This window comes from Rhamphochromis sp. 'chilingali', assembly GCF_963969265.1.
Source record: "Rhamphochromis sp. 'chilingali' genome assembly, chromosome: 6".
Taxonomy (NCBI): domain Eukaryota; kingdom Metazoa; phylum Chordata; class Actinopteri; order Cichliformes; family Cichlidae; genus Rhamphochromis; species Rhamphochromis sp. 'chilingali'.
The window spans coordinates 12,907,685-12,929,249 of NC_137933.1; the positions used below are offsets into that span (position 1 = coordinate 12,907,685).

The 21,565-nt window shown below is 40.6% G+C and overlaps 1 protein-coding gene across 1 annotated transcript in view; it reads right to left on the minus strand.

Moving 5' to 3' along the window:
- Positions 1-1,996, minus strand: part of itga11a (integrin, alpha 11a) — a 53,879-nt gene extending 51,883 nt beyond the window's left edge. Inside the window, exon 1 of the mRNA XM_080884561.1 lies at positions 1,870-1,996. Coding sequence (XP_080740687.1) covers positions 1,870-1,918 — 49 coding nt within the window. The 5' untranslated portion in view covers positions 1,919-1,996. The remainder of the gene's footprint in view (positions 1-1,869) is intronic.
- Between the last annotated feature and the right edge of the window lie 19,569 nt (positions 1,997-21,565).

A 21,565-nucleotide genomic window follows, 5' to 3' on the forward strand; every position in this document is an offset into this window, starting at 1 on the left:
AAGTAAATATCAGAAGAAACAGGATGCAATGACTTTCCATTGATCCATTCTGGATTTCCAGTGATCCAATGGTTTCTCTGGAAAGATACACTTCATGGTACTTCACAGTTGACAATGTACTTTCAAAGATTTTGGCGCCTTATTTCACTGTTATCTATGCCAAAGCAAATACTGTGGGAGGCATGGGGTGTGTAAAACCAGATGCTCCAAGCACACAGGAGCCAACTGGGCACTGCTAGGCTGTTAACCTTCTGAGTTGGTAAAAGGCTCAACAGGGATTCAGACTAAATCTCTGTAGCTGAAGGTGGAGCATAAATTGCTATCGGTCAGTATAGCATTAACTAACTGTAACTAAAACATGAGCAGCTTTTAAATACAGATATAATGGATTGAAATGGCTTTTCATTGATAAGTAGGTATCAGCCTGCAGGAATTATAGGTCTTGTCCACTGATAACAAAGGAGGAACTTAAGTAAAATGAAAATCTGTGGAGGGCAATTGAAACAAATTATTTAGCCATTAATTATAGGCAAGATGTGTCTTCAAACCATTAAACCCTGTTACAGTTTCTTGGATGTGGACACACTGAAATGAGGTCATTTTTTCACACAAATACACAGAAAGAAAAATAAACAGTTCATACTGTATATTCTGCTGGCAGAGTGAATCTAGGGGACATGTTTACACCCTTTATACATATATAGAAGTTTCATATTCATCAAATCCAAACCAAATAGACGTATTTAAAGTTATCTTCTTTCAAAAGTCATGTCAGGCCACACACAGTAATCCACAGCCTCTTGCTTGCTTTCCAAAACATCTCCCGCTACATCACATCTTCTGCCGCAGACTCGAGCTACAAGGTCAGTGTCTCTATTACTGTGGCATCAATCCAGAGGTTTGCTCCAGTGAATTCCAAAACTGATACAAATATTTACAATAGACATTTCCTTTTCTCCAATCTTCAGTTTCACATTATTTACCAAACTTGTAAATTAAAGACCAGTTTGTTTCCTCTTCCAAATAGTTTGAAAAGAAGTGAATAATGCCTTTCTGTTGAGGAAAAAACAGGCAAAACATAATGTACAGCCACAGTGACAAGTTGCCCAGAATTTTATGGAAATGTGGCTGCATTGTGACTATACTGAGCTCAAAACGTAACCATACAGAAATCTCCAGCCCTGCATCGGTTACTGAAGCTTCTACAGGCCATTTAAAGGATGCGGTTGATTTAATTAGCTTTACTAAACATTGGGACTGTATATTACTTTAGACGATAATCATAATAAAGGTCTGGCTTTGAAAAGTACATGCATTTGATGCATGTCATCCTGTTTCTTTCACCCTGTCTGGATGTGGTGCTGCTAAAGTGATTACACTGGTAATTGACCACATTTCTGGCTGAGCACCACTAGTTCTCCAGTCTCTGTAAAGTTGACACTGAAAAGATGGCACGAGTTTTAAGAACATGCCTGCTTCCAGTGTGACACAGAGCTTCTTTGTGGACCTTTAAGAGACAGCGTATCTTTCAGTAAAGCAAATGACCTTTGCCTTGCAGTTTCTTGATACTCATGTGCACAAATAGCCTTTCATCCACTGAAGATACTCAAATCTCGCTGCTTTAGTACAAAGCACACAGATTTGCAAATACAATATCATAATACTAACAAAATAAGTCATCTAATGTAGTAAAAAGAGAAAACCTCTTTATTTTAGAAATGTTTCCTGCTGCTCAATTGAGACAGTACGATTAAATAAGCATCGTATTTCTATTATTTTAAAGCTACATGAGGAAAAGCGGTTAGATCCACACATTAGTCTGATAGAAGCACACATATATAGTTACAACAATAAACTACTTTCACTCACCCAGCTGCTGGCTGTAGATCCAAAGCAGGAGAAAGCTGTAGTACTCCATATGGTCTGCGGTGCAAGCGTGCCTCAATGTGATGGTGTACGAGTGATGACTGCTGTGAGGGTGTAAGTGGTGGGCTGAGGCACGCACGGTTAAAGATCCCACTCTGATTGACTCGGAGTTAAAGTGCTGCCTATATCTCGGGGAAGTAGGAGGGGACTGTCGAAGAAGAAGGAGGTACACAAACAGCAGGGCAGGGATTCTCCGTCTCTCACAAACTCATTCAGCTCTGTTTGGCCTGACAAACGCTTTTGAAATGATTTAACTTGAGTTTTCAGTAGAGGACTTTTGAATGTGGGTTTTTATCATAGCATACATTTGGAGATTTGAGGTGTTAAGGTGAAAAGGAGATACACACATCTAGTTTCCGAACATATATTAAAAAAAACAATAACCGGTCATATTTTTAGAGTTAACTTGATTTCCAAAAGATTCTTTGGAAATAGCGTAAATCAGCAGCAGCACCACCTTTCCTTTTCTCAATACAAGACTAAATGTGCTTCTTTCAGACTCGACAGCACAAATGCTATCATCATGGCACAACCACAAACTGACAGGTATATTAACAGTGGCAAGTAATTGCGGGGTTGGTATGTTACCTCATGTGCTCTCACTTGAACCATGTTCAAATGCAGAATGTAGACTGATCTAATTTTTGCAGTAAGGCAGATTTTGTGTACATTAGCTTTCATGAAATCACTCTGTGGTCACCTGGTAGATTTCCATGTCGAGCCCCGAAGAGTTTATGTTTCCACACAGCTAAACTGTATTCTAAATAAAGGGAACATAGTTTCTGCCAGGTCCAAACTGTTTTATGGCATTTTACAAATGTAAGCTCATCAATATGCAGTAAATTTGTTATATATATTCTTCATTTCCTTCTGGTGCTTTACTGGCAACCCATCCTAAATAAAGTGGAACAGTGCACATGACCCTGGTGACCCAGAAAATAGAGGAGAGATTTTATTATAACCCAAACCCAAAGATTTTATTTTCTTAAACATATCTAAGTAGTGTTGCTAGCAAACTTTCCCAAGTGTTACCTTTTGAGGCTCCTGGATTGACAAGGTGGAAGCTTTCCAACTCCTAGCCATGAGCTTGTAGTCAAAGCACAGTCAGTTCAGATTGCGAGCAATTAGGCAATAAAGTTGCTGCTACAGACACATTTTACTTGTTAAAATAAATCTGATCCAGCAAGAGGTTTCTTCAGTGCTCAAAACACCTCATTTAGCGGGTGTCCAGGAGGCTTTCTAGACAGGTGCCCAGAAACCCAAAAGGAGCCAGCTCTACTCTGAGCTGTTTGTGGGACCAGATGTCCTTTGGAGGAAGCTCATATTTGCTCCTTATATCCACAGTGTAATTTTTCCTCTCACTAAATGCAGCTAGCAAGCTGCAATTTGTTCAGAACGCTGCTGCAAAGCTTTTGACCAAGTCCTCCAAGTACTCCCATGTCACACCCCTGCTGATTCAGCTGCACTGGCTCCCTATTAAACTCAGAATCGACTAAAAACTCATCTTTTGCTTTTGGTTGATTTTTATTTTATGTTTTAGCTTCTTTGAAGCACTTTGTGATTTTTATCCTGGAAGGTGCTATATAAAGAAAATGTTACTTTTACTTTTTTTAATAGCAGCTATAGATCAGGTTAGGAACTTGGATCAACAACTAATTTTGGGCTAGGCTCTCTTTTACTACCATTAACAAGCTGATTGTCTCCCGCTTCAATTCTTGCCCTACTAGTGAACAATATCCTGTGGTGCATTAGATAAAAGGTTAGCAGACCATCTGGTCTTAATGCTGTTGGAGCTGTGGTCCATGGTTACTGCTTTTGGCCTCACCACCAACAACTTGAAGACGACCAAGTTGGCCACTGTGTGTGGGTACAAAGAATAAAAATGTTTCACTTCATTGCATAAAGTTAACTAACACGTGTTAGAATTTACACTTACAGAATAACAGTTTTACCAAGAGTAACATATAAATAAAAAAAAGTAAAATAAAACTCTTAGCAAAGGCAACAGCTGTTCTGCATATCTTTCCAGCACAACGCATGCACTATCTTCAAAAGTCAAATGGTCCATGTGAGACTGTGAAATCCTGGACAAACTCACCATGGAATTAATCCAAGCTGACTTGTTTATATTTCTAGATTCGACACGTATCCTGTGAGCTGCTGTCCATTTAAAAATCTGGGAAACGCACATCTATGATTCTAACAGACACCTCCTCTTAGTTTGCAATCACAGTCCCTTTCCTTTTCAACACAGAGCAGCCACAGTTCACACAAATCAAGCCAGCGAGTTGCACTCAAAACCGCTTTAACCAAAGCTTTAAAAAATAAAAAAGAATCAAGACTTGCTTTCATTAAGGGTGCTTAAAAGCTCATTGGACTCATTCCTCCTTCATCACTTCTTTTCAGTAGGCTGCTGGCTGCCTTGCTTCTTTGAAGTCAGGAAATTAAGCCCTTGCCTACTGTGGCACTGCCTGTGTGGATGTGTGTCCAAATAGCATTGCTGATATACATCTTAAAATTACACCAAGACTAGGTGAGTGAAGGTAAGTGATATTCCATGGTCCACATAGTCCACATGTCTGGATTTGATGGTGTGGACTTTCACTCAAACCTACACTGACATGCGATTGTGCTTCCTGCTGGGATTGTACTGTTTTAAAGGACAAACGGGTTACAGCAGCTTACGTTGTGAGCATGCAGTAAATTCTTCATGCAGACTACCAAAATAAAAGTACAAATTCCTCCTCCATCATAGAAATGATTTTCCATATTGGTGGTAAAATTAAAATTGTACAGAGGTTTGGCAGTCAATGTAACATAAAAAAAAGCTAAACATAAAAAGTTTCATAACATGAATTGTTTTATTCAGTATCGTGGGTAAAACTCACAGCTCAAGAATCTCCCACTGTCAGCTTGTAAGACAAATGATAGAGAGAGGAACCTGCAATTATTGGTGCTCTGAATGGAGGCTGTGTGCCAGTGGCGTTTAAGGACTTGGACTTATTTTGTCAGTGTTTCAAGTCCAGGGGGTTGCGAGCATGTTTTACTGCTTACCAAAGCTGCCATGAGGATTTTTAACTCCCTGTCTGTAGGGGAGTGTTAGGGTTAGGAGGAGCAGATGTGAACTTAACAGAGTGTGAAAAATTAGGTTTGAAAATCCTATTCTTTTTACCATATATGCCACACAGAGTCCTGCTGTGAAGTGCAGCCTGAAATCAATATTGAACAGAAGCTGCACTTACCTCAGCTTTTCAGGGCACCCCACCACAACTGCAAGCAATTACCTCAATCACCCCTGGATTATCTGCTTGTGTGTGATATATGGCTGGCTCCTCAGGCTATAATGGAACAAGTCCTATGGGACCAGACTTAAAGAGCCAACCATTCTCAAGGTTCAGGTTGGGTGCATGCCTCGTGCGAATACCCAGCATGTATCACCTATCATAATGTTGTCAAATTCGAGACCTCCAAGGTTGGCTTCTGGGGCCTTCTTTCAACTGATTCTGTCTGTGACGTCAGCGGTTCAGTTAAGTATTAGTTCAGCGGCCAAGGTCAGAGTTGATTGAGAGAGATTTTTCTTTATGACTGTTCCCACAAACATCTTCAAATATGATTTCTGTTTTTTTTTTTCATTACTGACCAGAAAAACGCCGGAGAGGGATTTTTGACAGATTTGGACATTACAGTTTTGACTGGCAGCACTTTAAAGCCGCATTAACAGATGTTTGACCACAGGGTGGCAGAAAAAACACCCAATCAAGTCAGTTAAAGTCAACATAATCTTCCCAGCATCTTAACTTACAATAGGTGTCATCACCCATAGTAAGTTCAACAACCCAACAACTTAAAGACCCAGTGAGTCTTATTGTGAAAACAAAAACACAAAAACTAGTGCTGTCAGCGTTAATCTGGTTGGAGCTGCACGGTGTCAGCGCGGTTAGGTCAGTAATGCGTTAGCGTCATCCAGCCCCACTGACAGGGCGATCCGCGCTAACTCGCTAAGGGAGATTTGCCGCGTTAATGCGGTTATGGCGTTACCGTCATTTTAACCAGATTAACGCTGACAGCACTAAAAAAAACCCATATCTAACTCCTTGGCTTCTTTTTTATTTCTGTCTCTCTGTCTCAGCGGATGGATTTTCCAAAGTACATGAGATCTGATGGAAGAAGACAATGCAAGTGAGTGTTTAAGTGAATCAAAAAAACGAAACATGTTCAGATTCTCAGATTTGGGCGTGAACTTCGGCCCACTAGCGACAGCGGAAGTTCTTTATGTTGTTCTCAGAAGCTGTTGAGGCCTGAGGCATTTCTTGGAAATCACTCTTGAAACAATCACCTGTATGTACTGAGAGTTACTGTCCACAGGGATATTACTTTCCATAAATCATGGCCAAGTAAGTCAGGAGCAAGATAAAACAATGAATGCAATACAGCCCACACTCAAACTCCTCTAAGGACCTTTTTTTAAACATGTTGCTGCTCCAGCAGCTGGTTTTCGGGCCAGATCATCGGCTACAGGGACAGCAGGGAGAGATCACTGCACAGATCCAGCGAGTAGCCCTGGATAAACCATTAACCTGGAAAAATGTTTCGGAAGAGCCACTCTGCCAAATAATATGTGGTGTAGCATACAGGAACCAAACAAGACTCAACACTTTTCACACGTAATTATTTACTTTTAATTAAATGAAGAATAGATTCAACATGTGTACATTAAAAGCAATTTGAAGGTATTTACACTTGTTTATTTTTCACCCTGAATAAATGGCAGTAAAGCGTTATATTGAAACATTTTTTAACAAATGCATCCTATTTTCATTCAAACAAATTATTAATCATTTTAATATTCATTTTCTATTGAAGCCATTAAATGTGGATCTGTAGCTTTTTTGTATTGATCTGTTAAACATTAAATGATGTTGCAGAGTTGTGGTCAAAGGGAAAAGCTGCTATAGAAACAAGACATTCAGTTTCTGGATATCCAATCTAGTAATGACTGAATAAAGGAGGTCTCTGTTTCAACAGACCCCATAGAAAAAACCCTGGATTAACGGAGATGTTCGCGCGGCACTGGCGGCACGGAGCACCGCCTTTGCCTCCGCGAACACATCGGACTACAAACACGCACATTACCAACTCCAGAAGACGATCAAAGCAGCCAAACGTGAGTACAGGGACAGGGTGGAGCAACAGTTTGACAACCCTCGGAGTATGTGGCAGGGACTAAACACGATCACAGACTTTAGAGGGAAAACCAGCACACCGCAGACCACGGCCTCTCTGTGTGAGGATCTAAACGTATTCTACGCTAGATTCGACACAGCGAACACCATGAGACCGGACAGTGTGCGCACCGCGGATGACGTCAGTGCGCACACTGTGTCTGAGGAGGATGTGCGGAAGTGCTTCAGGAAGGTGAACGCACGCAAATCTACTGGTCCGGACGGGATTCCCGGCCGCGTCCTCAAGTCATGCGCGGCTCAGCTGGCTGGAGTGTTCACGCACATCTTCAACCTTTCCCTCTCTCTGTCTGTAGTCCCAGCCTGCTTCAAAATGGCCACCATCGTCCCTGTACCCAAATCCTCCACCATCTCCTCATTGAACGACTGGCGACCTGTAGCCCTGACCCCCATCGTAAGCAAATGCTTCGAGAAGCTGGTCAGGGACTTCATCTGCTCTGCACTACCCGACTCACTGGACCCTCTACAGTTCGCATACCGCCACAACAGGTCCACTGATGATGCCATAGCCCTGACACTACATACTGCCCTGTCACACCTGGAGAAGAGAGACACGTATGTGAGGATGCTGTTTGTAGATTACAGCTCAGCATTCAATACCATCGTTCCCTCGAAGCTGGACAGGAAACTGCAGGATCTAGGACTGAGCAGCTCCCTCTGCAGCTGGATCCTTAGCTTCCTGTCTGACAGACGCCAAGTGGTCAGACTGGGCAGCATCACCTCATCCCCCATCACACTGAACACTGGTGCTCCACAGGGATGTGTACTGAGCCCTCTCCTGTACTCACTCTACACCTACGACTGCACAGCCACCAACAACTCCAACATCATTGTGAAGTTTGCGGACGACACTACAGTGGTGGGTCTTATCACCAACAGTGATGAGACAGCTTACAGGGAGGAGGTCAGCGCCCTGACCCACTGGTGTCAAGACAACCATCTCACCCTCAACGTCGCAAAGACAAAGGAGCTGATAGTGGACTTCCGGAGGTGCAGAGAAGTACACACCCCCATCACCATCAACGGGGCTGCTGTGGAGAGAGTGAGCAGCTTCCGGTTCCTTGGTGTACATCTGGCTGAGGATCTTACGTGGTCAGTACACACAAACAAAACAGTGAAGAAGGCGCAGCAGCGCCTCTTCTTTCTCAGGAGACTGAAAAGATTCGGCATGAGCCCCCGCATCCTCAGGACCTTCTATCACTGTGCCATTGAGAGCATCCTCACTGGATGCATCACCACCTGGTATGGCAACAGCACCGCCTACAACTGCAAAGCTCTCCAGCGAGTAGTGCGGTGCTCTGAACGGATAATTGGAGGTGAGCTTCCCTCCCTCCAAGACATCTACAGGAAGCGGTGCCTGAGGAAAGCGGGGAGGATCATCAAGGACTCCAGTCACCCCAGCCATAAACTGTTCAGACTGCTTCCATCAGGAAGGAGGTTCTGCAGCATCCGGTCCTGTACCAGCAGACTGAGAGACAGCTTCTTCCATCAGGCCATCAGACTGCTGAACACGTCATAGACACCTCAGCTTCACTACTGGAACTTTAACATTATGCACTCCATACTGTACAGTAATGCCACTGTTTTGCACATGTCTCAACTCTGTATATTTTTATATATTTTATTTATTGTTTACTCTATTTAATTTGTAAAATATGTGTACACACACACACACACACACACACACACACACACACACACACACACACACACACACACACACACACACACACGTAGAAAAATATTTAGTATACACATCCAGAAATGCATATACTATTATATATTGTACATATATTTATTAGTTTCAGATGTAGCCATTCTTGTATTTTGCTTGTTTACATTATTGTATTTTGCACAACTCTGTTGCTTGTGAAGCTCGCACACAAGAATTTCACTCACATGTGCTGTACCAATGTACCTGCACATGTGATGTGACAATAAAAGTGATTTGATTTGATTTGATAAAAAACACAAATCTGTGCGTCCTGCAGAGCTTAAATATTTTCAGCACTAACGCTGATGCTCAATATAAGATTGCTGTACTGCAAACTATAGGTAATTCAAGTCACTTGGTACTTTTCACAACATTAAAATGGAGATGTTAATTAAAATAACCTAAAGTCTATATCTTTACATTTTTAAATGGTGTCATATTGACACAGACACTTTTCAGACAAAAGACAACATCTTACTGTCATTTTCTTATTTGCCAAATTTTGATAAACCTTCATCAAAATGTTTGATAATGGATGTGAAATTCTAAATTTTATTACCAACAATTTCAACTGTAAAGCATTCAACTCAATGCATGACGTATGTGTTCGATTTCTCGTTATGCTCAGGAAGTGTGATCAGGTCAAATGTTAGCAACCTGCTTCAAAACAGATTTGAGGCTATATTGTCCAAAGTGTCTTGAAACCTGTGGCTTAAGATGATTTGTAGGAAAATGATGTGTGTACTTCACATTTAACCAAGGCCATACTGTGGTGTGAGTAAATATACATTGCAAGGATCTATCTTATGCACATGCATGCTGTGTGTGTGTGCATGTGTGCGCACGTGTGTGTGCATGTATGTGTTAAAATGTAAAAATATTTACTTTTTTTGCTCCACATATGTGCTGTGGATGTTTTCTAGAGATGACATTTAGAATAAACAGTTTATCCTGGATGTAAACTGGTTTAAGATGTAGGGTTTCAAAAACCATCTTCCCAAAGCTCAGTACTGGGAAAGATATAATGAATCCCACATATCATTATGTGCACTGTGGCATCTTTGAGAACGGCAACTCAGAAACACAGATTTGCATGCTGAGTTTCTGTCAGTTTGGGGGTAGCTTAACTGGGCTCGCACCTGACTAAATGTTTTGTACTGGCATTGTTCATTTTTGTTGCCTAATCACTCCTGTCACGTCTCTCAAGATGTGTTAAACTGAACGAAAACTGTCATCATGTGCAAGAGCCTTGCACAAACAGACAGGCACAATTCCTAGCTTTTGTCAATGTCTCCAATCAGACCCAAGTCTTGATGAACGTCAAATCTCAAAAAGTTAATAACTATGCGCTAACCGTGTACTTCATGGAGCATTTGTTTCCTCACTCACTGCTATTCAATTGGAGAATTTTTCAAGCTTGAGTTCGCTAGACCTCGATATTAGGCTGTTTTTATATAAACTTACCAGATACTTTGTTAGGTACATGTGGTCCATGGAAATATTTCATCAGTCAATCACATATCAGAAATTCACAACCTGCTGAAGTTTAAACTGAGTTAAACTTTGAGTTAATAGGGAGGCAACAGTGACTCAAATAACAAATTAATAATAGCCTAGGTATGCAGATGAGCTTCTCTGAACGCACAACACATTCATAGTTCATATTGGCTTATCAATGCTGCATAACAGAAGATTGGAAAAACATTACCTAGTTTGATGAGTCTTGACTTATACTATGGCATTTGGGTGGTAGGGTCAGAATTTGGTGTAAACATCTGAATCCATGGATCCGTCCTGCGTTGTATCCTGGTGGTGTAATGGCGCGGGGGATATTTTCTTGGCACACTTTGGGCTCACAGTCGACCTGAGTATTGTTGCTGGCCATCTCCGTCCCTTGTACCCATCTTCTGACGGTTGCTTCCAGCAGGTTAATGCACCATGTCACAAAACTCAGATGATCTCAAAATGGTTTCTAGGACATGACAGCGAGTTCTCTGCAGTCACATGGCCTCCAGCCACCAGATCGCAATCCAGTAGAGCACCTTTGGGATGAAGTGGAACAGGTGATTTACATCTGGACTGGCAGCCAACAATTATGCAGGAGCTGTGTGATGTTATCATGTCAGTAAGAACCAAAATCCCTGAGGAATCATTTAAGCACCTTGTTGGATCCAAGCGATGAAGGATTAAAGCAGCTCTGAAGGTAAAAGAGGTCACTAATTCAAAGATCATGAATATTTTCATAGACAGAAGTGAACTAATAGGATCAGTTCAAAAGCACAAAAACCGAATTAAGAATCTGCCGTTTAGTTTTGATCACTGTTTCACATTAAAAGCTTGTGGCTGCCAAAACCAAAATGGCACCATTGTGCTCATGACACAATACAATAAACAAAACTAAGAAAAACATTGATGAATCTACAAAACTGTGTTTTTAGACACTTAATATTGTGTTCTGGGATGCAAATACATCGGTTTCCATCTCATGATCTTGCTCAGCATTTCTGTGATTTGGCCACCAAAGGAGGTCCAAATCACAATTTGATTAGTGATTAGTGTAACCAGGAATAATAGAAATGCTTTTTCATCCATATCAAGTTCTCTCCTGACTTTTGTAAGAAGCTTGACAGTGTACTCCCATTATTAGGTAACTGATACAATCTCATTACTACTCGAATACCAATGGAAAATCCCTTTATAGATGAACGTATTAAAGAGCTACATCCAACGAATGAGAGAAGTAAATGTTACTGTCTGAGCTTGAGTGAGTCATGCTAACTTTTCCAGATCTCTGGCGGAGCTTTGTGCAGGTTGAGTTGTGCCAGTAGCAATAGTGGGAAATAGACTAATGTGGAAACTAAAGCCACACGCCACAAGATGGACGACAATGGAACACTGCAAAGCTCACACGTCCAGATTGAGGGCAAAGCCATGTCTCTCAACACCCAACTTAAACACAAAGCCCATATGAAAATACTTGCCCGGACGCGTGTGCTGTAGTGTATGTAAGTGAGAATTTTTTTCCCCGTCTTGAGGCCTAATATGGATACAATACAGTAGTCGGAGGCATATAATTTTCACTCTCTCTCATGCAATTCACATTCTGGTAGTATTACTTCCCAGGACAGACATATAAGGGATCTATTAGGGTCACCGCATTCCTATACCCAATCAAGCAACTCAAAACTGAGGTCATTCTGTCTTGTGGCTCAACATAAATTTCTGCCTTCGTCATGTCTTCTTCATGAGAGAGCACACGCTCCTGTTTCATTGTGTTAGGATTTACGTTCATTGTGACACAGATGGAAAAATCGAACCAGGCTTTTTTTTTTCTCCTCTTGGATCTCGATGGAAAACCAGACTGTCTACAATTTTCTGCTTGTAATTATTAGGTTTCACGAAGCTTATGTGCAATTATCTGTTGCAGGTCTACCACTCAAACACCAAGTTAAGCCCTTCTCACAGAAATTTTCAATGCAATCCTTATGACAACACATTAACGGTTAATGCAACACATCTTGTGGCATAGCGTTTCCAAAGGGGAAAGTCTATGTGTGATGTTATTTTCTGTTGTTTTACACCCTGGCAGCTACTGTTCCAATGAGAGACTGAACCTTCTGTTTATTATTTGACCACACTTGGCAGTTTCTTTGCTCATGAGAAGACAGATTCTGTTTCCCAAACTATGTTTGTGTTTTTTAAAGAAGAGTTTAATTTGATATTGCTTAAGGTGTCTGCCGTAAAAAGGCTATAATTCAGTTAAACGTTGTGCTATACATTGTGTTTATAAAAAATCTGCAGACATTTTTGACGTGCAATTTTATTGCTTACCCAGAGATTTTTTTTAAAAAGAAAGAAAACATTATCTTATATTAAATTGTGCCTGATTCAGGTAGAAACATAAGCTAAAGTCTCTGAGATACAAGAATCTAAATGGCTCAAACAATATCCACGTCATATATTCACGAGTAGTTAGTTTTAGTTTAGTGGCTTAAACATCTCATATATGTTCATGTTTTGCAGTTCTCTATATACAGACTCAGTGGGCACTTAATTAGGTACACCTTATAAGTACCAGGTTGGGCCACCTTTTGCCTTCAGAATGCCTTAATTGTTGACGAGTGACTGAGACTGATGTATTTACATCCTGAAACGCAATACTAAGTGGCTAAATACACAGTGTTGTAGATTCATGTTTTTCTTAGTTTTGTTTTGTGTATTGTGTCAACAGTATGAGCACAATGCTGCCATTTTGGTTTGGCAGCTATAAGCATTTAATTTGAAACAGAGATCAAAACTAAACGGTGGGTTCTTAATCTGGTTTTCATGCTTCTTGAACCAATCCCAGGGGTTCTCTCCACTCTATGAAAATATTCCTAATGTTTGAATAAGTGGGATACTGATATATAAAACTATAACTCGCTAGACATTTCATTGGGTACAATCTACTAGTATTGGGTTTGGCGACCGCGGCTCAGGGGGTTGGGACATGCATCTGTAACCGGAAGGTTGCCGGTTCGATCCCTGGGCTCTCTGTCCTGGTCGTTGTGTCCTTGGGCAAGACACTTTACCCTACCGCCTACTGGTGAGGGGCTGATGGCGCGATATGGCAGCCTCGCTTCTGTTAGTCTGCCCCAGGGCAGCTGTGGCTACAATTGTAGCTTGCCTCCACCAGTGAGTGAATGAATAGTGGCATTGTAAAGCGCTTTGGGTGCCTTGAAAAGCGCTATATAAATCCAATCCATTATTATTACTTCTTGGCACAAATCTGAAAACACTGGTCAGAGATTCTGGTACATGTTGACATGATAGCATCACACACTTGCGGCAGGTCTGGTTTGAGCTCTGGTGGAGCCATTTGAGTACAGTCAAGTCATTATCACAAGCAGCAAACCAGTTTGGGATGATTTGAGCTTTGTGACACTGGAAGCAGCCATCAGAAGGTGCGTACACTCTCATATTGTTTACACCAAATCTTGACCCTACAGTCAACGTGTCAAAGCAGAAACAGGCAACGTTTTTTCAATCATCTACTGTCTGATTTCGGTGTGCCCATGCAAATTCTAGCCTTTTCTTAGCTGACAAGGGTGATTTTCTGCTGATATAAGCCAACTGCTTAAAGGTTTGACAAATTGTGTGTTCACAGATGCTCTTCTGCATACTTTGCTTGTAACCACTGGTTATTTAAGTTAGTTTTGCCTTCCTGTCAGCACAAAGGACTCTGCCTATACTGAAATATAAAGGTAATAATCAAAAGTGGTAATCAACTGCCAATTATATCCTGGACCCAAAAGGATTAAGTTAATTTAAAAAGATTTACTTTTAGTTATAATGCTAGTTAGTATCTGGACTACTGTATATCAAATGTATTACGCTCAGTACACACAAATACATCCCAGCCTTGCCTATTATAACCGACATGTTACATTAAATATAGAGTATCCTGAGACGGGAGCTCTGGAACATCAACCTAGAAGAGCTAAGTACAAAAATACAATCTAAGCACAGATATTCTAACTGCAAATGAGATGTTTACCTGGAAATACCAACTCAGACTTTTACATTTTTTGAACAAACCCTGATTTACTGTAAAGGGACAACGTGATTCCTGGAGCAGGGTCCAGAGCCGCACAGAGTTCATGCGTGCTGAGTGTTGTTGCTCTGCCAGGCGCAGGTAATTATGCTCCCCGTGGATGTTTGAACTCCCTGTACAGCCATGCATTTTATGACCATTCTGTACCTCAAGACTTCAGGTTACAAACATGTCTGCAGTTTTATAAACTGTTCCTGCTGCTTTTGTATTGATGGCCACATGCCTTTGGATGTCTCTAGAACAATGCTTTGATCAGCCTCTCGGCCCGTCTGATCAGAGAAATCCAACCAGAAACACGTGTATTTAGAAAATTAGTTTGTTCCTGGTATTCAACACAGAAAAATATGGAGGCCTTTCATTTAATTAGTGTGGTTATATTATTTCTCACAGCTTCAAACATTTGTTCCTAACACCAGCTGCTAATACACAGATGTGACTATGTACATGCGCTATTAGCAGCCACATGATGAAACAGAATGATCTCATGCTTTGGTCCGAAGGCTTTTATTTATTTATTTATTTTTAGCAATGATTAGTTTCACAGCTCTTCATAACTGTTCCCATTGTTTTTCTACTATGATGAGCTTCAGCTTAATATTTGACTTCTGTTTCTTGTGCTTCTCAAGTGTTTATGGAGTTTTGATCCCCAAGCAAAACATGACTTAGTACTTGGTGGAAAAACCCTTTCACAATGATAGATGTCTTTTGTAATTGGTCACCAGGTTTGCCCACATCTCAGGAGGGATTTTGGCCCACCGGTCTTTACAGGACAGGGGTCAGGAGAGCTTTGGTTTCATCTGACCACAGCACATTCTCCCAAGTCTTCCCTGAATCATTTAAATGTTAAGTGGAAACTTAGAACAGGCCTGTACACGTGCCTTCTTGAGCAGAGGAACCTTGTGGGTGGTGCAAGCTTTCAATTCATTAAAGCATACTGGTGTTCTTGGTGACTGTGGTCCCAACTGTCTTCAGATAATTAACAAGCTCCTCCCATGTAGCTTTGGACTGACCCACCACCTTTCTTATGAAGATCCCTCACCCCATGAGCTCATTTAATATTTCATCCACTTCTGAACAATCGCACCAACAGTTGCCACGTCCTCACCAAGTTTCTTGCTTCTTCTCTTTCATTTTGCCATGAAGGTGGAAATGTTGGAATGGAAGAAATTCTGTGGACAGCTGTGTTTTATCCACATAATGAGTTGAGATCATGACATCTATAACTGACTGTTTGCCACATGGGTGCACAGCCAGTCTGCGGAAGCCAGAATACTGGCTGGTTTGTAGGCGATCAAATATTTATTTTATTCAGTTACAGGCAAATCAATTTATGACTTTTATTAAATGTGTTTTTCTAGATATTTCACTGATGTCTCGCACCATTAAAGTGAAACTACCAGTTTGCTGGTACCCAAGGTTTTTGAGTTTATTATTTATTATTTCCAGTCTTTGGTTTTTTTTGAGTTCTGTCTTATGGTTTATGTCTCTGTCTTCTCTAGTTGCTCTGTCTCCCCTGTCAGCTGTATCCCCTTGTCTAGTTCGCGTCTCTGTGTATCCTTAGTTGCTATATCCCCGTGGCCAGTCAGTGTTTGTGTCTGCCCTGGGCCCACGTCTCTGTTCCCTCTGTTGTAGTGCCTGCATGTGAGTCTGTGTCTTTTGTTCAGTCTGTGTTATGGGTTTCCTGTTTTACTTTGAAAGTCCATGTCTGATGTTAATGTGTCTGGTTTTGCTTCCCCTTGTCTCGTTAGGCCTGATTTGCCCCAGCTGTGTTTCCCTCCTGTTACCCATTCCCTGATTGCTCCCTCTGTGTATTTGAGCCCTGTGTTTCTTTGTGTCTGTGTCGTGATCTACCATTTACCTAGCTGTGTGTTCTGGCAGTCCTCCGGTTTAAGTTTATTTTGATTTTTTCCAGTTATATTTTGAGTTTTACATTAAAGCTGTTTTGAGTTACGATTGTCTCCGGAGTCTGCACCTTGGGTCGTATTCCTGTCTGCACACAGCCACTCATAACAGGTACCAGCTTGCGTTGTAAATGAGCAAACTTACAAATTCAGCAGGGGGATCAAATAATTATTTCACATCACTGTATCACCGTGTCTTCCTATCTGTGCTGCCTTTCTCTCTTCAGGTTTAGTGTGAGAGTTCGATATCTGCATGTAGCACTAGTCTTTTGGATATTTCATGTTTTGCTACCTTATGATCTTCAGCCCTTTATCCTTTGTGATTTTTGGACTTTGGGTTTTCTTCGGATTTGGAATTCACCTTTAAAGCTCGTCTTTTGCTTCATAATTTGTATCTCTTGTATGCTGTGTTGTCCTCTACAACAGTGGTCCCCAACCTTTTTTGCTCCACAGACTGGTTTATGTCCAACAATATTTTCACGGACCAGCCTTTAATGTGTTGCAGATAAATACAGCAAAATAAAACCAGTATCAGTACCAAGAAAAAGAAGATTTATTCATAACACACGGGAAAGACCCAGGGAAACCAAGTTAACGATAAAAACGCTAAAAGAAAACCACGCTAAAAACCCTGAAAACCATGAATTTCACACCGAAGCCTCAACTCCTGCGGCCCGGTACCAGTCCGTGGCCCGGGGGTTGGGGACCGCTGCTCTACAACAGTCTTTACGGCCACCACACTGTGACATAGAGATCCCAGGATTCTTTCCCAGCCTAACTGCTATAGAATATTTTGCTTTTATGTTTCATAGAATAGATGTGTGTCAGCGAAGTTATTAAAGTAATTAAATGATTTTGGTGACACTACACTGCCTGAATTATATTAAGTTTTTCATCTTTTTCCAAATTTTGATGAACATGTTTGTAACTCACTATGATCTAAAACATCGATTTGTCATTCATTGTCTTCTTTGCTTTAAGAGAGGTCTATATTTCCTCTAAAGACAAAGCAGTTTGGAGGTTGGCTGTCCAACATACTCTAAAAATCATTTACACCAACTTCCCATTCGTCGTTTTAGAGCAAGCAAAGAATATTTCAGGTATCTGAATGGTTCAAATTTGAAATGACCTGAAAAAACAAAACTGCACATAAAAATGCATTCAACTATTCAGTAAGGTTTTGACATGTTTCTAATATGATCCAATAACTCGCTTGTATGTAAATTGCATCTAATTTGCTTTTTGTCATATTGAATCAAGGCAAATGCCCACACTGACCAGCACTGTCATTTGTTCCATGCGGTTGAAATATGCCACCAGTTCCAGGCGGCTGGCACTAATCAGACTTTGCATGCGTTCCAACTTTGATTACCAGCTCAATCAAACACAATCAAGAGGAGGGTTGGGATGTAATTTATGCCTTGCAGATAGGTTTCAACTCTGCAAGAAATAAACAATGTAACAGCAGACAAGAAAAAAAGTTTACAAAACAGTAGTAAATGCCCAAGTTTTAGAGATCACAAAAAGATCCATCCCCTGGTGCTTCAAGAACCACCCAGTAGGTCTGAGTCTGGCAGATTTTTGAGATTTTTGTAAGTGACCCCTGTTTTTGACCTTCAAGCATGAGTCAATATTCAGTTTTCACTTTTGGCAACACACCAGATGAAATACAGGCTTCTGTAGAAGGTTCAATAGCATTCCAGTGCTTTTATAATAAGCTGTAGTGCTAAGACTGAAATCTTTAGGCTGGCCAACAAGCTGTGTAAGCAATGGTGAGAGCTGCGCTAATTGAAGAAAGAGCACCAGGCTTAGTACTGGACTTATAGGCCTGTCTGTCTGTCTTTGCTGCTGCTTCGTCTGCGGCATGAAGGCCACACAAGGCCATATCTACACACTATAACCATTATTTTGTATCCTTACACGGATGGAGCACAGAAAAAAAGGCAGATTTAAATGGGAATGTGGTCATTTTTGATAGATGTTTTCTCTCATAAACGATGGTAATGTGTTTTTTCCACCACACAAAAGGCTAATTTACACCACTGCTGACTTATTGATTTGTGGTTATTATTAAAAATATGTTTTTGTCTAAAAATACATTTTTTAAATTATTGTTTTTACAAGATGTGTCCAATACTGTAATCTATCTATCTATCTATCTATCTATCTATCTATCTATCTATCTATCTATCTATCTATCTATCTATCTATCTATCTATCTATCTATCTATCTATCTATCTATCTATCTATCTATCTATCTATCTATCTATCTATCTATCTATCTATCTATCTATCTATCTATCTATCTATCTATCTATCTATCTATCTATCTATCTATCTATCTATCTATCTATCTATCTATCTATCTATCTATCTATCTATCTATCTATCTATCTATGAAAAGCAACTTTATGGCACTACAAAGAAACAGCTCAGAAAAAGTGTGAGTGTGGTTCCTCCATTGTGGAACCAAATGAGCATAAAGCACATTTCAAATTCGTCGGTGGGGCCGGAGCAGACCAGAGGAATATTTAAATATATGATGTCTGCCAAACTGACTCAGTTCATTGAGTGATCTGTGGGGACTTGTAAATTTTGAAAGTGTTTATCCCTACTTATTGAATTTTATGAGAACAAAATATATAGCCTTTGTCCATTGTAAGAATAAAATTAGTGAACTAGAGTAACAATTCCTACTTTTATTTGCCTTATTAATGTCAATTAGTGAAAGAAAATTTATTTCAGAACCAGATAAAGTGGGGGAAAGGTATTTCTTCTGCCTGCTGTATTTGTATTTGATAATATGTTGTGTGGTGTTTCCAGTCTTTTTCTCCGTATTTTATGTCTACTGGATTTGAAAGGTCTGCTTAAGTGCTACCACATGTTAAGCCTTTATACTGCTGTCACTAACTTAATGTGAGCGTGTTGTTTTCCAGACACTGTGTGTGGTGAATGTGTATGTGAGAGGAGACAGATGCAAAATGACACAGACAGAAAAATAGGGGCTAGATGTATACAGTATATGCATTTGGTTACTCGGATTGGGTCTTTTTCCATGTGGGAACAATCTAAACTGTAAATCACAACTATATCACACTTGAAAACATCCCAATTGATTCATCATTTTACCTTCATAGACCTATCTCTAAATCAGCAATGGGGTTAACTTATTTAGGAAGGCAGGGAGAGAGGTTAGGCATTTTTTTTCAATGTAATATTATAGTTCAGAAGCATCTTTTTTTTTTTGACAGTGGAATTAATCAGGATCTGGGAAGGACTAGGTGAATAGGGGCTTTTTTCCCACCAGACGACTCTGTAAATCTGCCCCAATGACCGGCAGGTGGAAAAAATAGTGCAAATGAGAGGCTCAGCGGAGTGAAATGTAGCAGGAGAGGAGACCTGGATGAATTAAAAACTGGTGGAAAGTAATTTCAAGAGTAGGAGAGAATGGAGTGATTCATGTGTTGAGTGAATAAACGGTGGAAATGTCTAATCATGGCTGAGTTATGCATCAGCTGCTCATATCGGCACACAGTGGTGAGAAAACTGGACTGTGTGCGTGTATCATATTTCTCTCTAATATTGTAGGGTCTTTACCTTACACTAGAAAGTGCTTTAAGGCAGCTGCTGTTAATTGGCGCTACATAAAATGAGATGAAATGAACTGAATCTAACTCATGCTTGCTTCAGTCTTCACAGGTTTTTATTTTCATGCCTGCTTCCTTATCCCTATTTTTCTTCTTTACATTTCTTCACTCATCCCACTTCATCCTCACACAGACCCCTACAGTAATCGTTATGCTAACTAAAGCTTAGTTTTGTCCTCATTCCTCCCATGACGTGGAACTATTTCCCAATCAGCTATCATGAGGGGCCTTCAGTTTCTTAATTGCAACTTGAGGAGATAAGGAGTAAGGTCAGAAGAGGCTTTTGGAGAAGCTAGAAAATAAAGGCTTCATCTTTAAGATTTCCTACACTGAAATCTAGAGCTGCAGCATGTCTGTGAGGTATGCTTATTGTCACATTTACAGTTGTGGTCAGAGGTTTGCATGCACTGATCATGGGAATGGATGCCATAGTAATTTGGGGCTTTTAATGATTTCTTTGAACTTTTCTTTTTCCAGAGTGGAATGATTGTTCAGCATAGACCTTTAATGACTTTAAAAAAGCAATAATTAAATCTACAAGTTTGAATTTATTTTGCATTTTTTTCTAATTCACACAGAGTCAGAAGTATACGTACAATCCACTAATATTCGGTAAAATGTCGCTTAGCAGACTGCAGACTGGTCAGACACTTACAGTAGCCATCAGCAAGCTTCGGGCATAATTCTAGCTGAATATTTGACCACTGTTCTTGGTAGAGTTGGCATTTTAAGTTCATTTTAATTGGTTGGTTTCCTGCCAAGGACCTGGGTTTCAAACATAACCTACAAATTTTCAATAGGGTTGAAGTCAAAGTTTTGGGAACACCATTCCAGAAGGTTAATGTTTTGATGCGTCTCTGGATCATTGTACTGTTTGAACGCCCAAGTTGTCAAGCTGTTGATTAGATGTGAAGTTGAAGAATTTGGAGCTAGTTCCTCTTCATTACTCCATCTAGTTTGTGCAGTGTACCAGTATCACTGGCAGCTAACCGGCCCCAGCGCATGGCACTAGCACCACTATGCTTGACAGCTGGTTCAGTGTTCTTAGGTTTGAAAGCCTTACCTTTACTCCGCCAAACATATCTCTTGTCATTATAGCCACAAAGTTCAATAATTCTCTCGTCTTATCATAAAACTTGGCATTTGGCGCAGGTCGCTGTAAATTTCAACTGAGCGACAAGGTGTTGGTTTTGGAGCATGGGCTTTGTTCTTGATCGGCACCCTTTCAGGCCAAAGCGATGTAAGACTTGCTTCACTGAGGACAGCGACCCTGGGGTTTCAGAAGTTCCCTTGTTGGTTACAGTGGTTGTTCCTGAACATCCTAACCAATTTCCTTTCATCTGAGGGTGACAGGTTGGATCTTCTACAACAGTACAGTACATCCCTGTACAACAGCACATCCCCAGCAGGTCCCTGAGGTCATGTGATCAGGGCTTGCTGGTCGTCCAACATACGAAGCTGAAAACAAAAGGCCCCCAGACTCTGGAACTCCCTTCCTTTGAGCCGGAGATCTGTGGACTCAGTAGTTTCATTTAAAAAACAG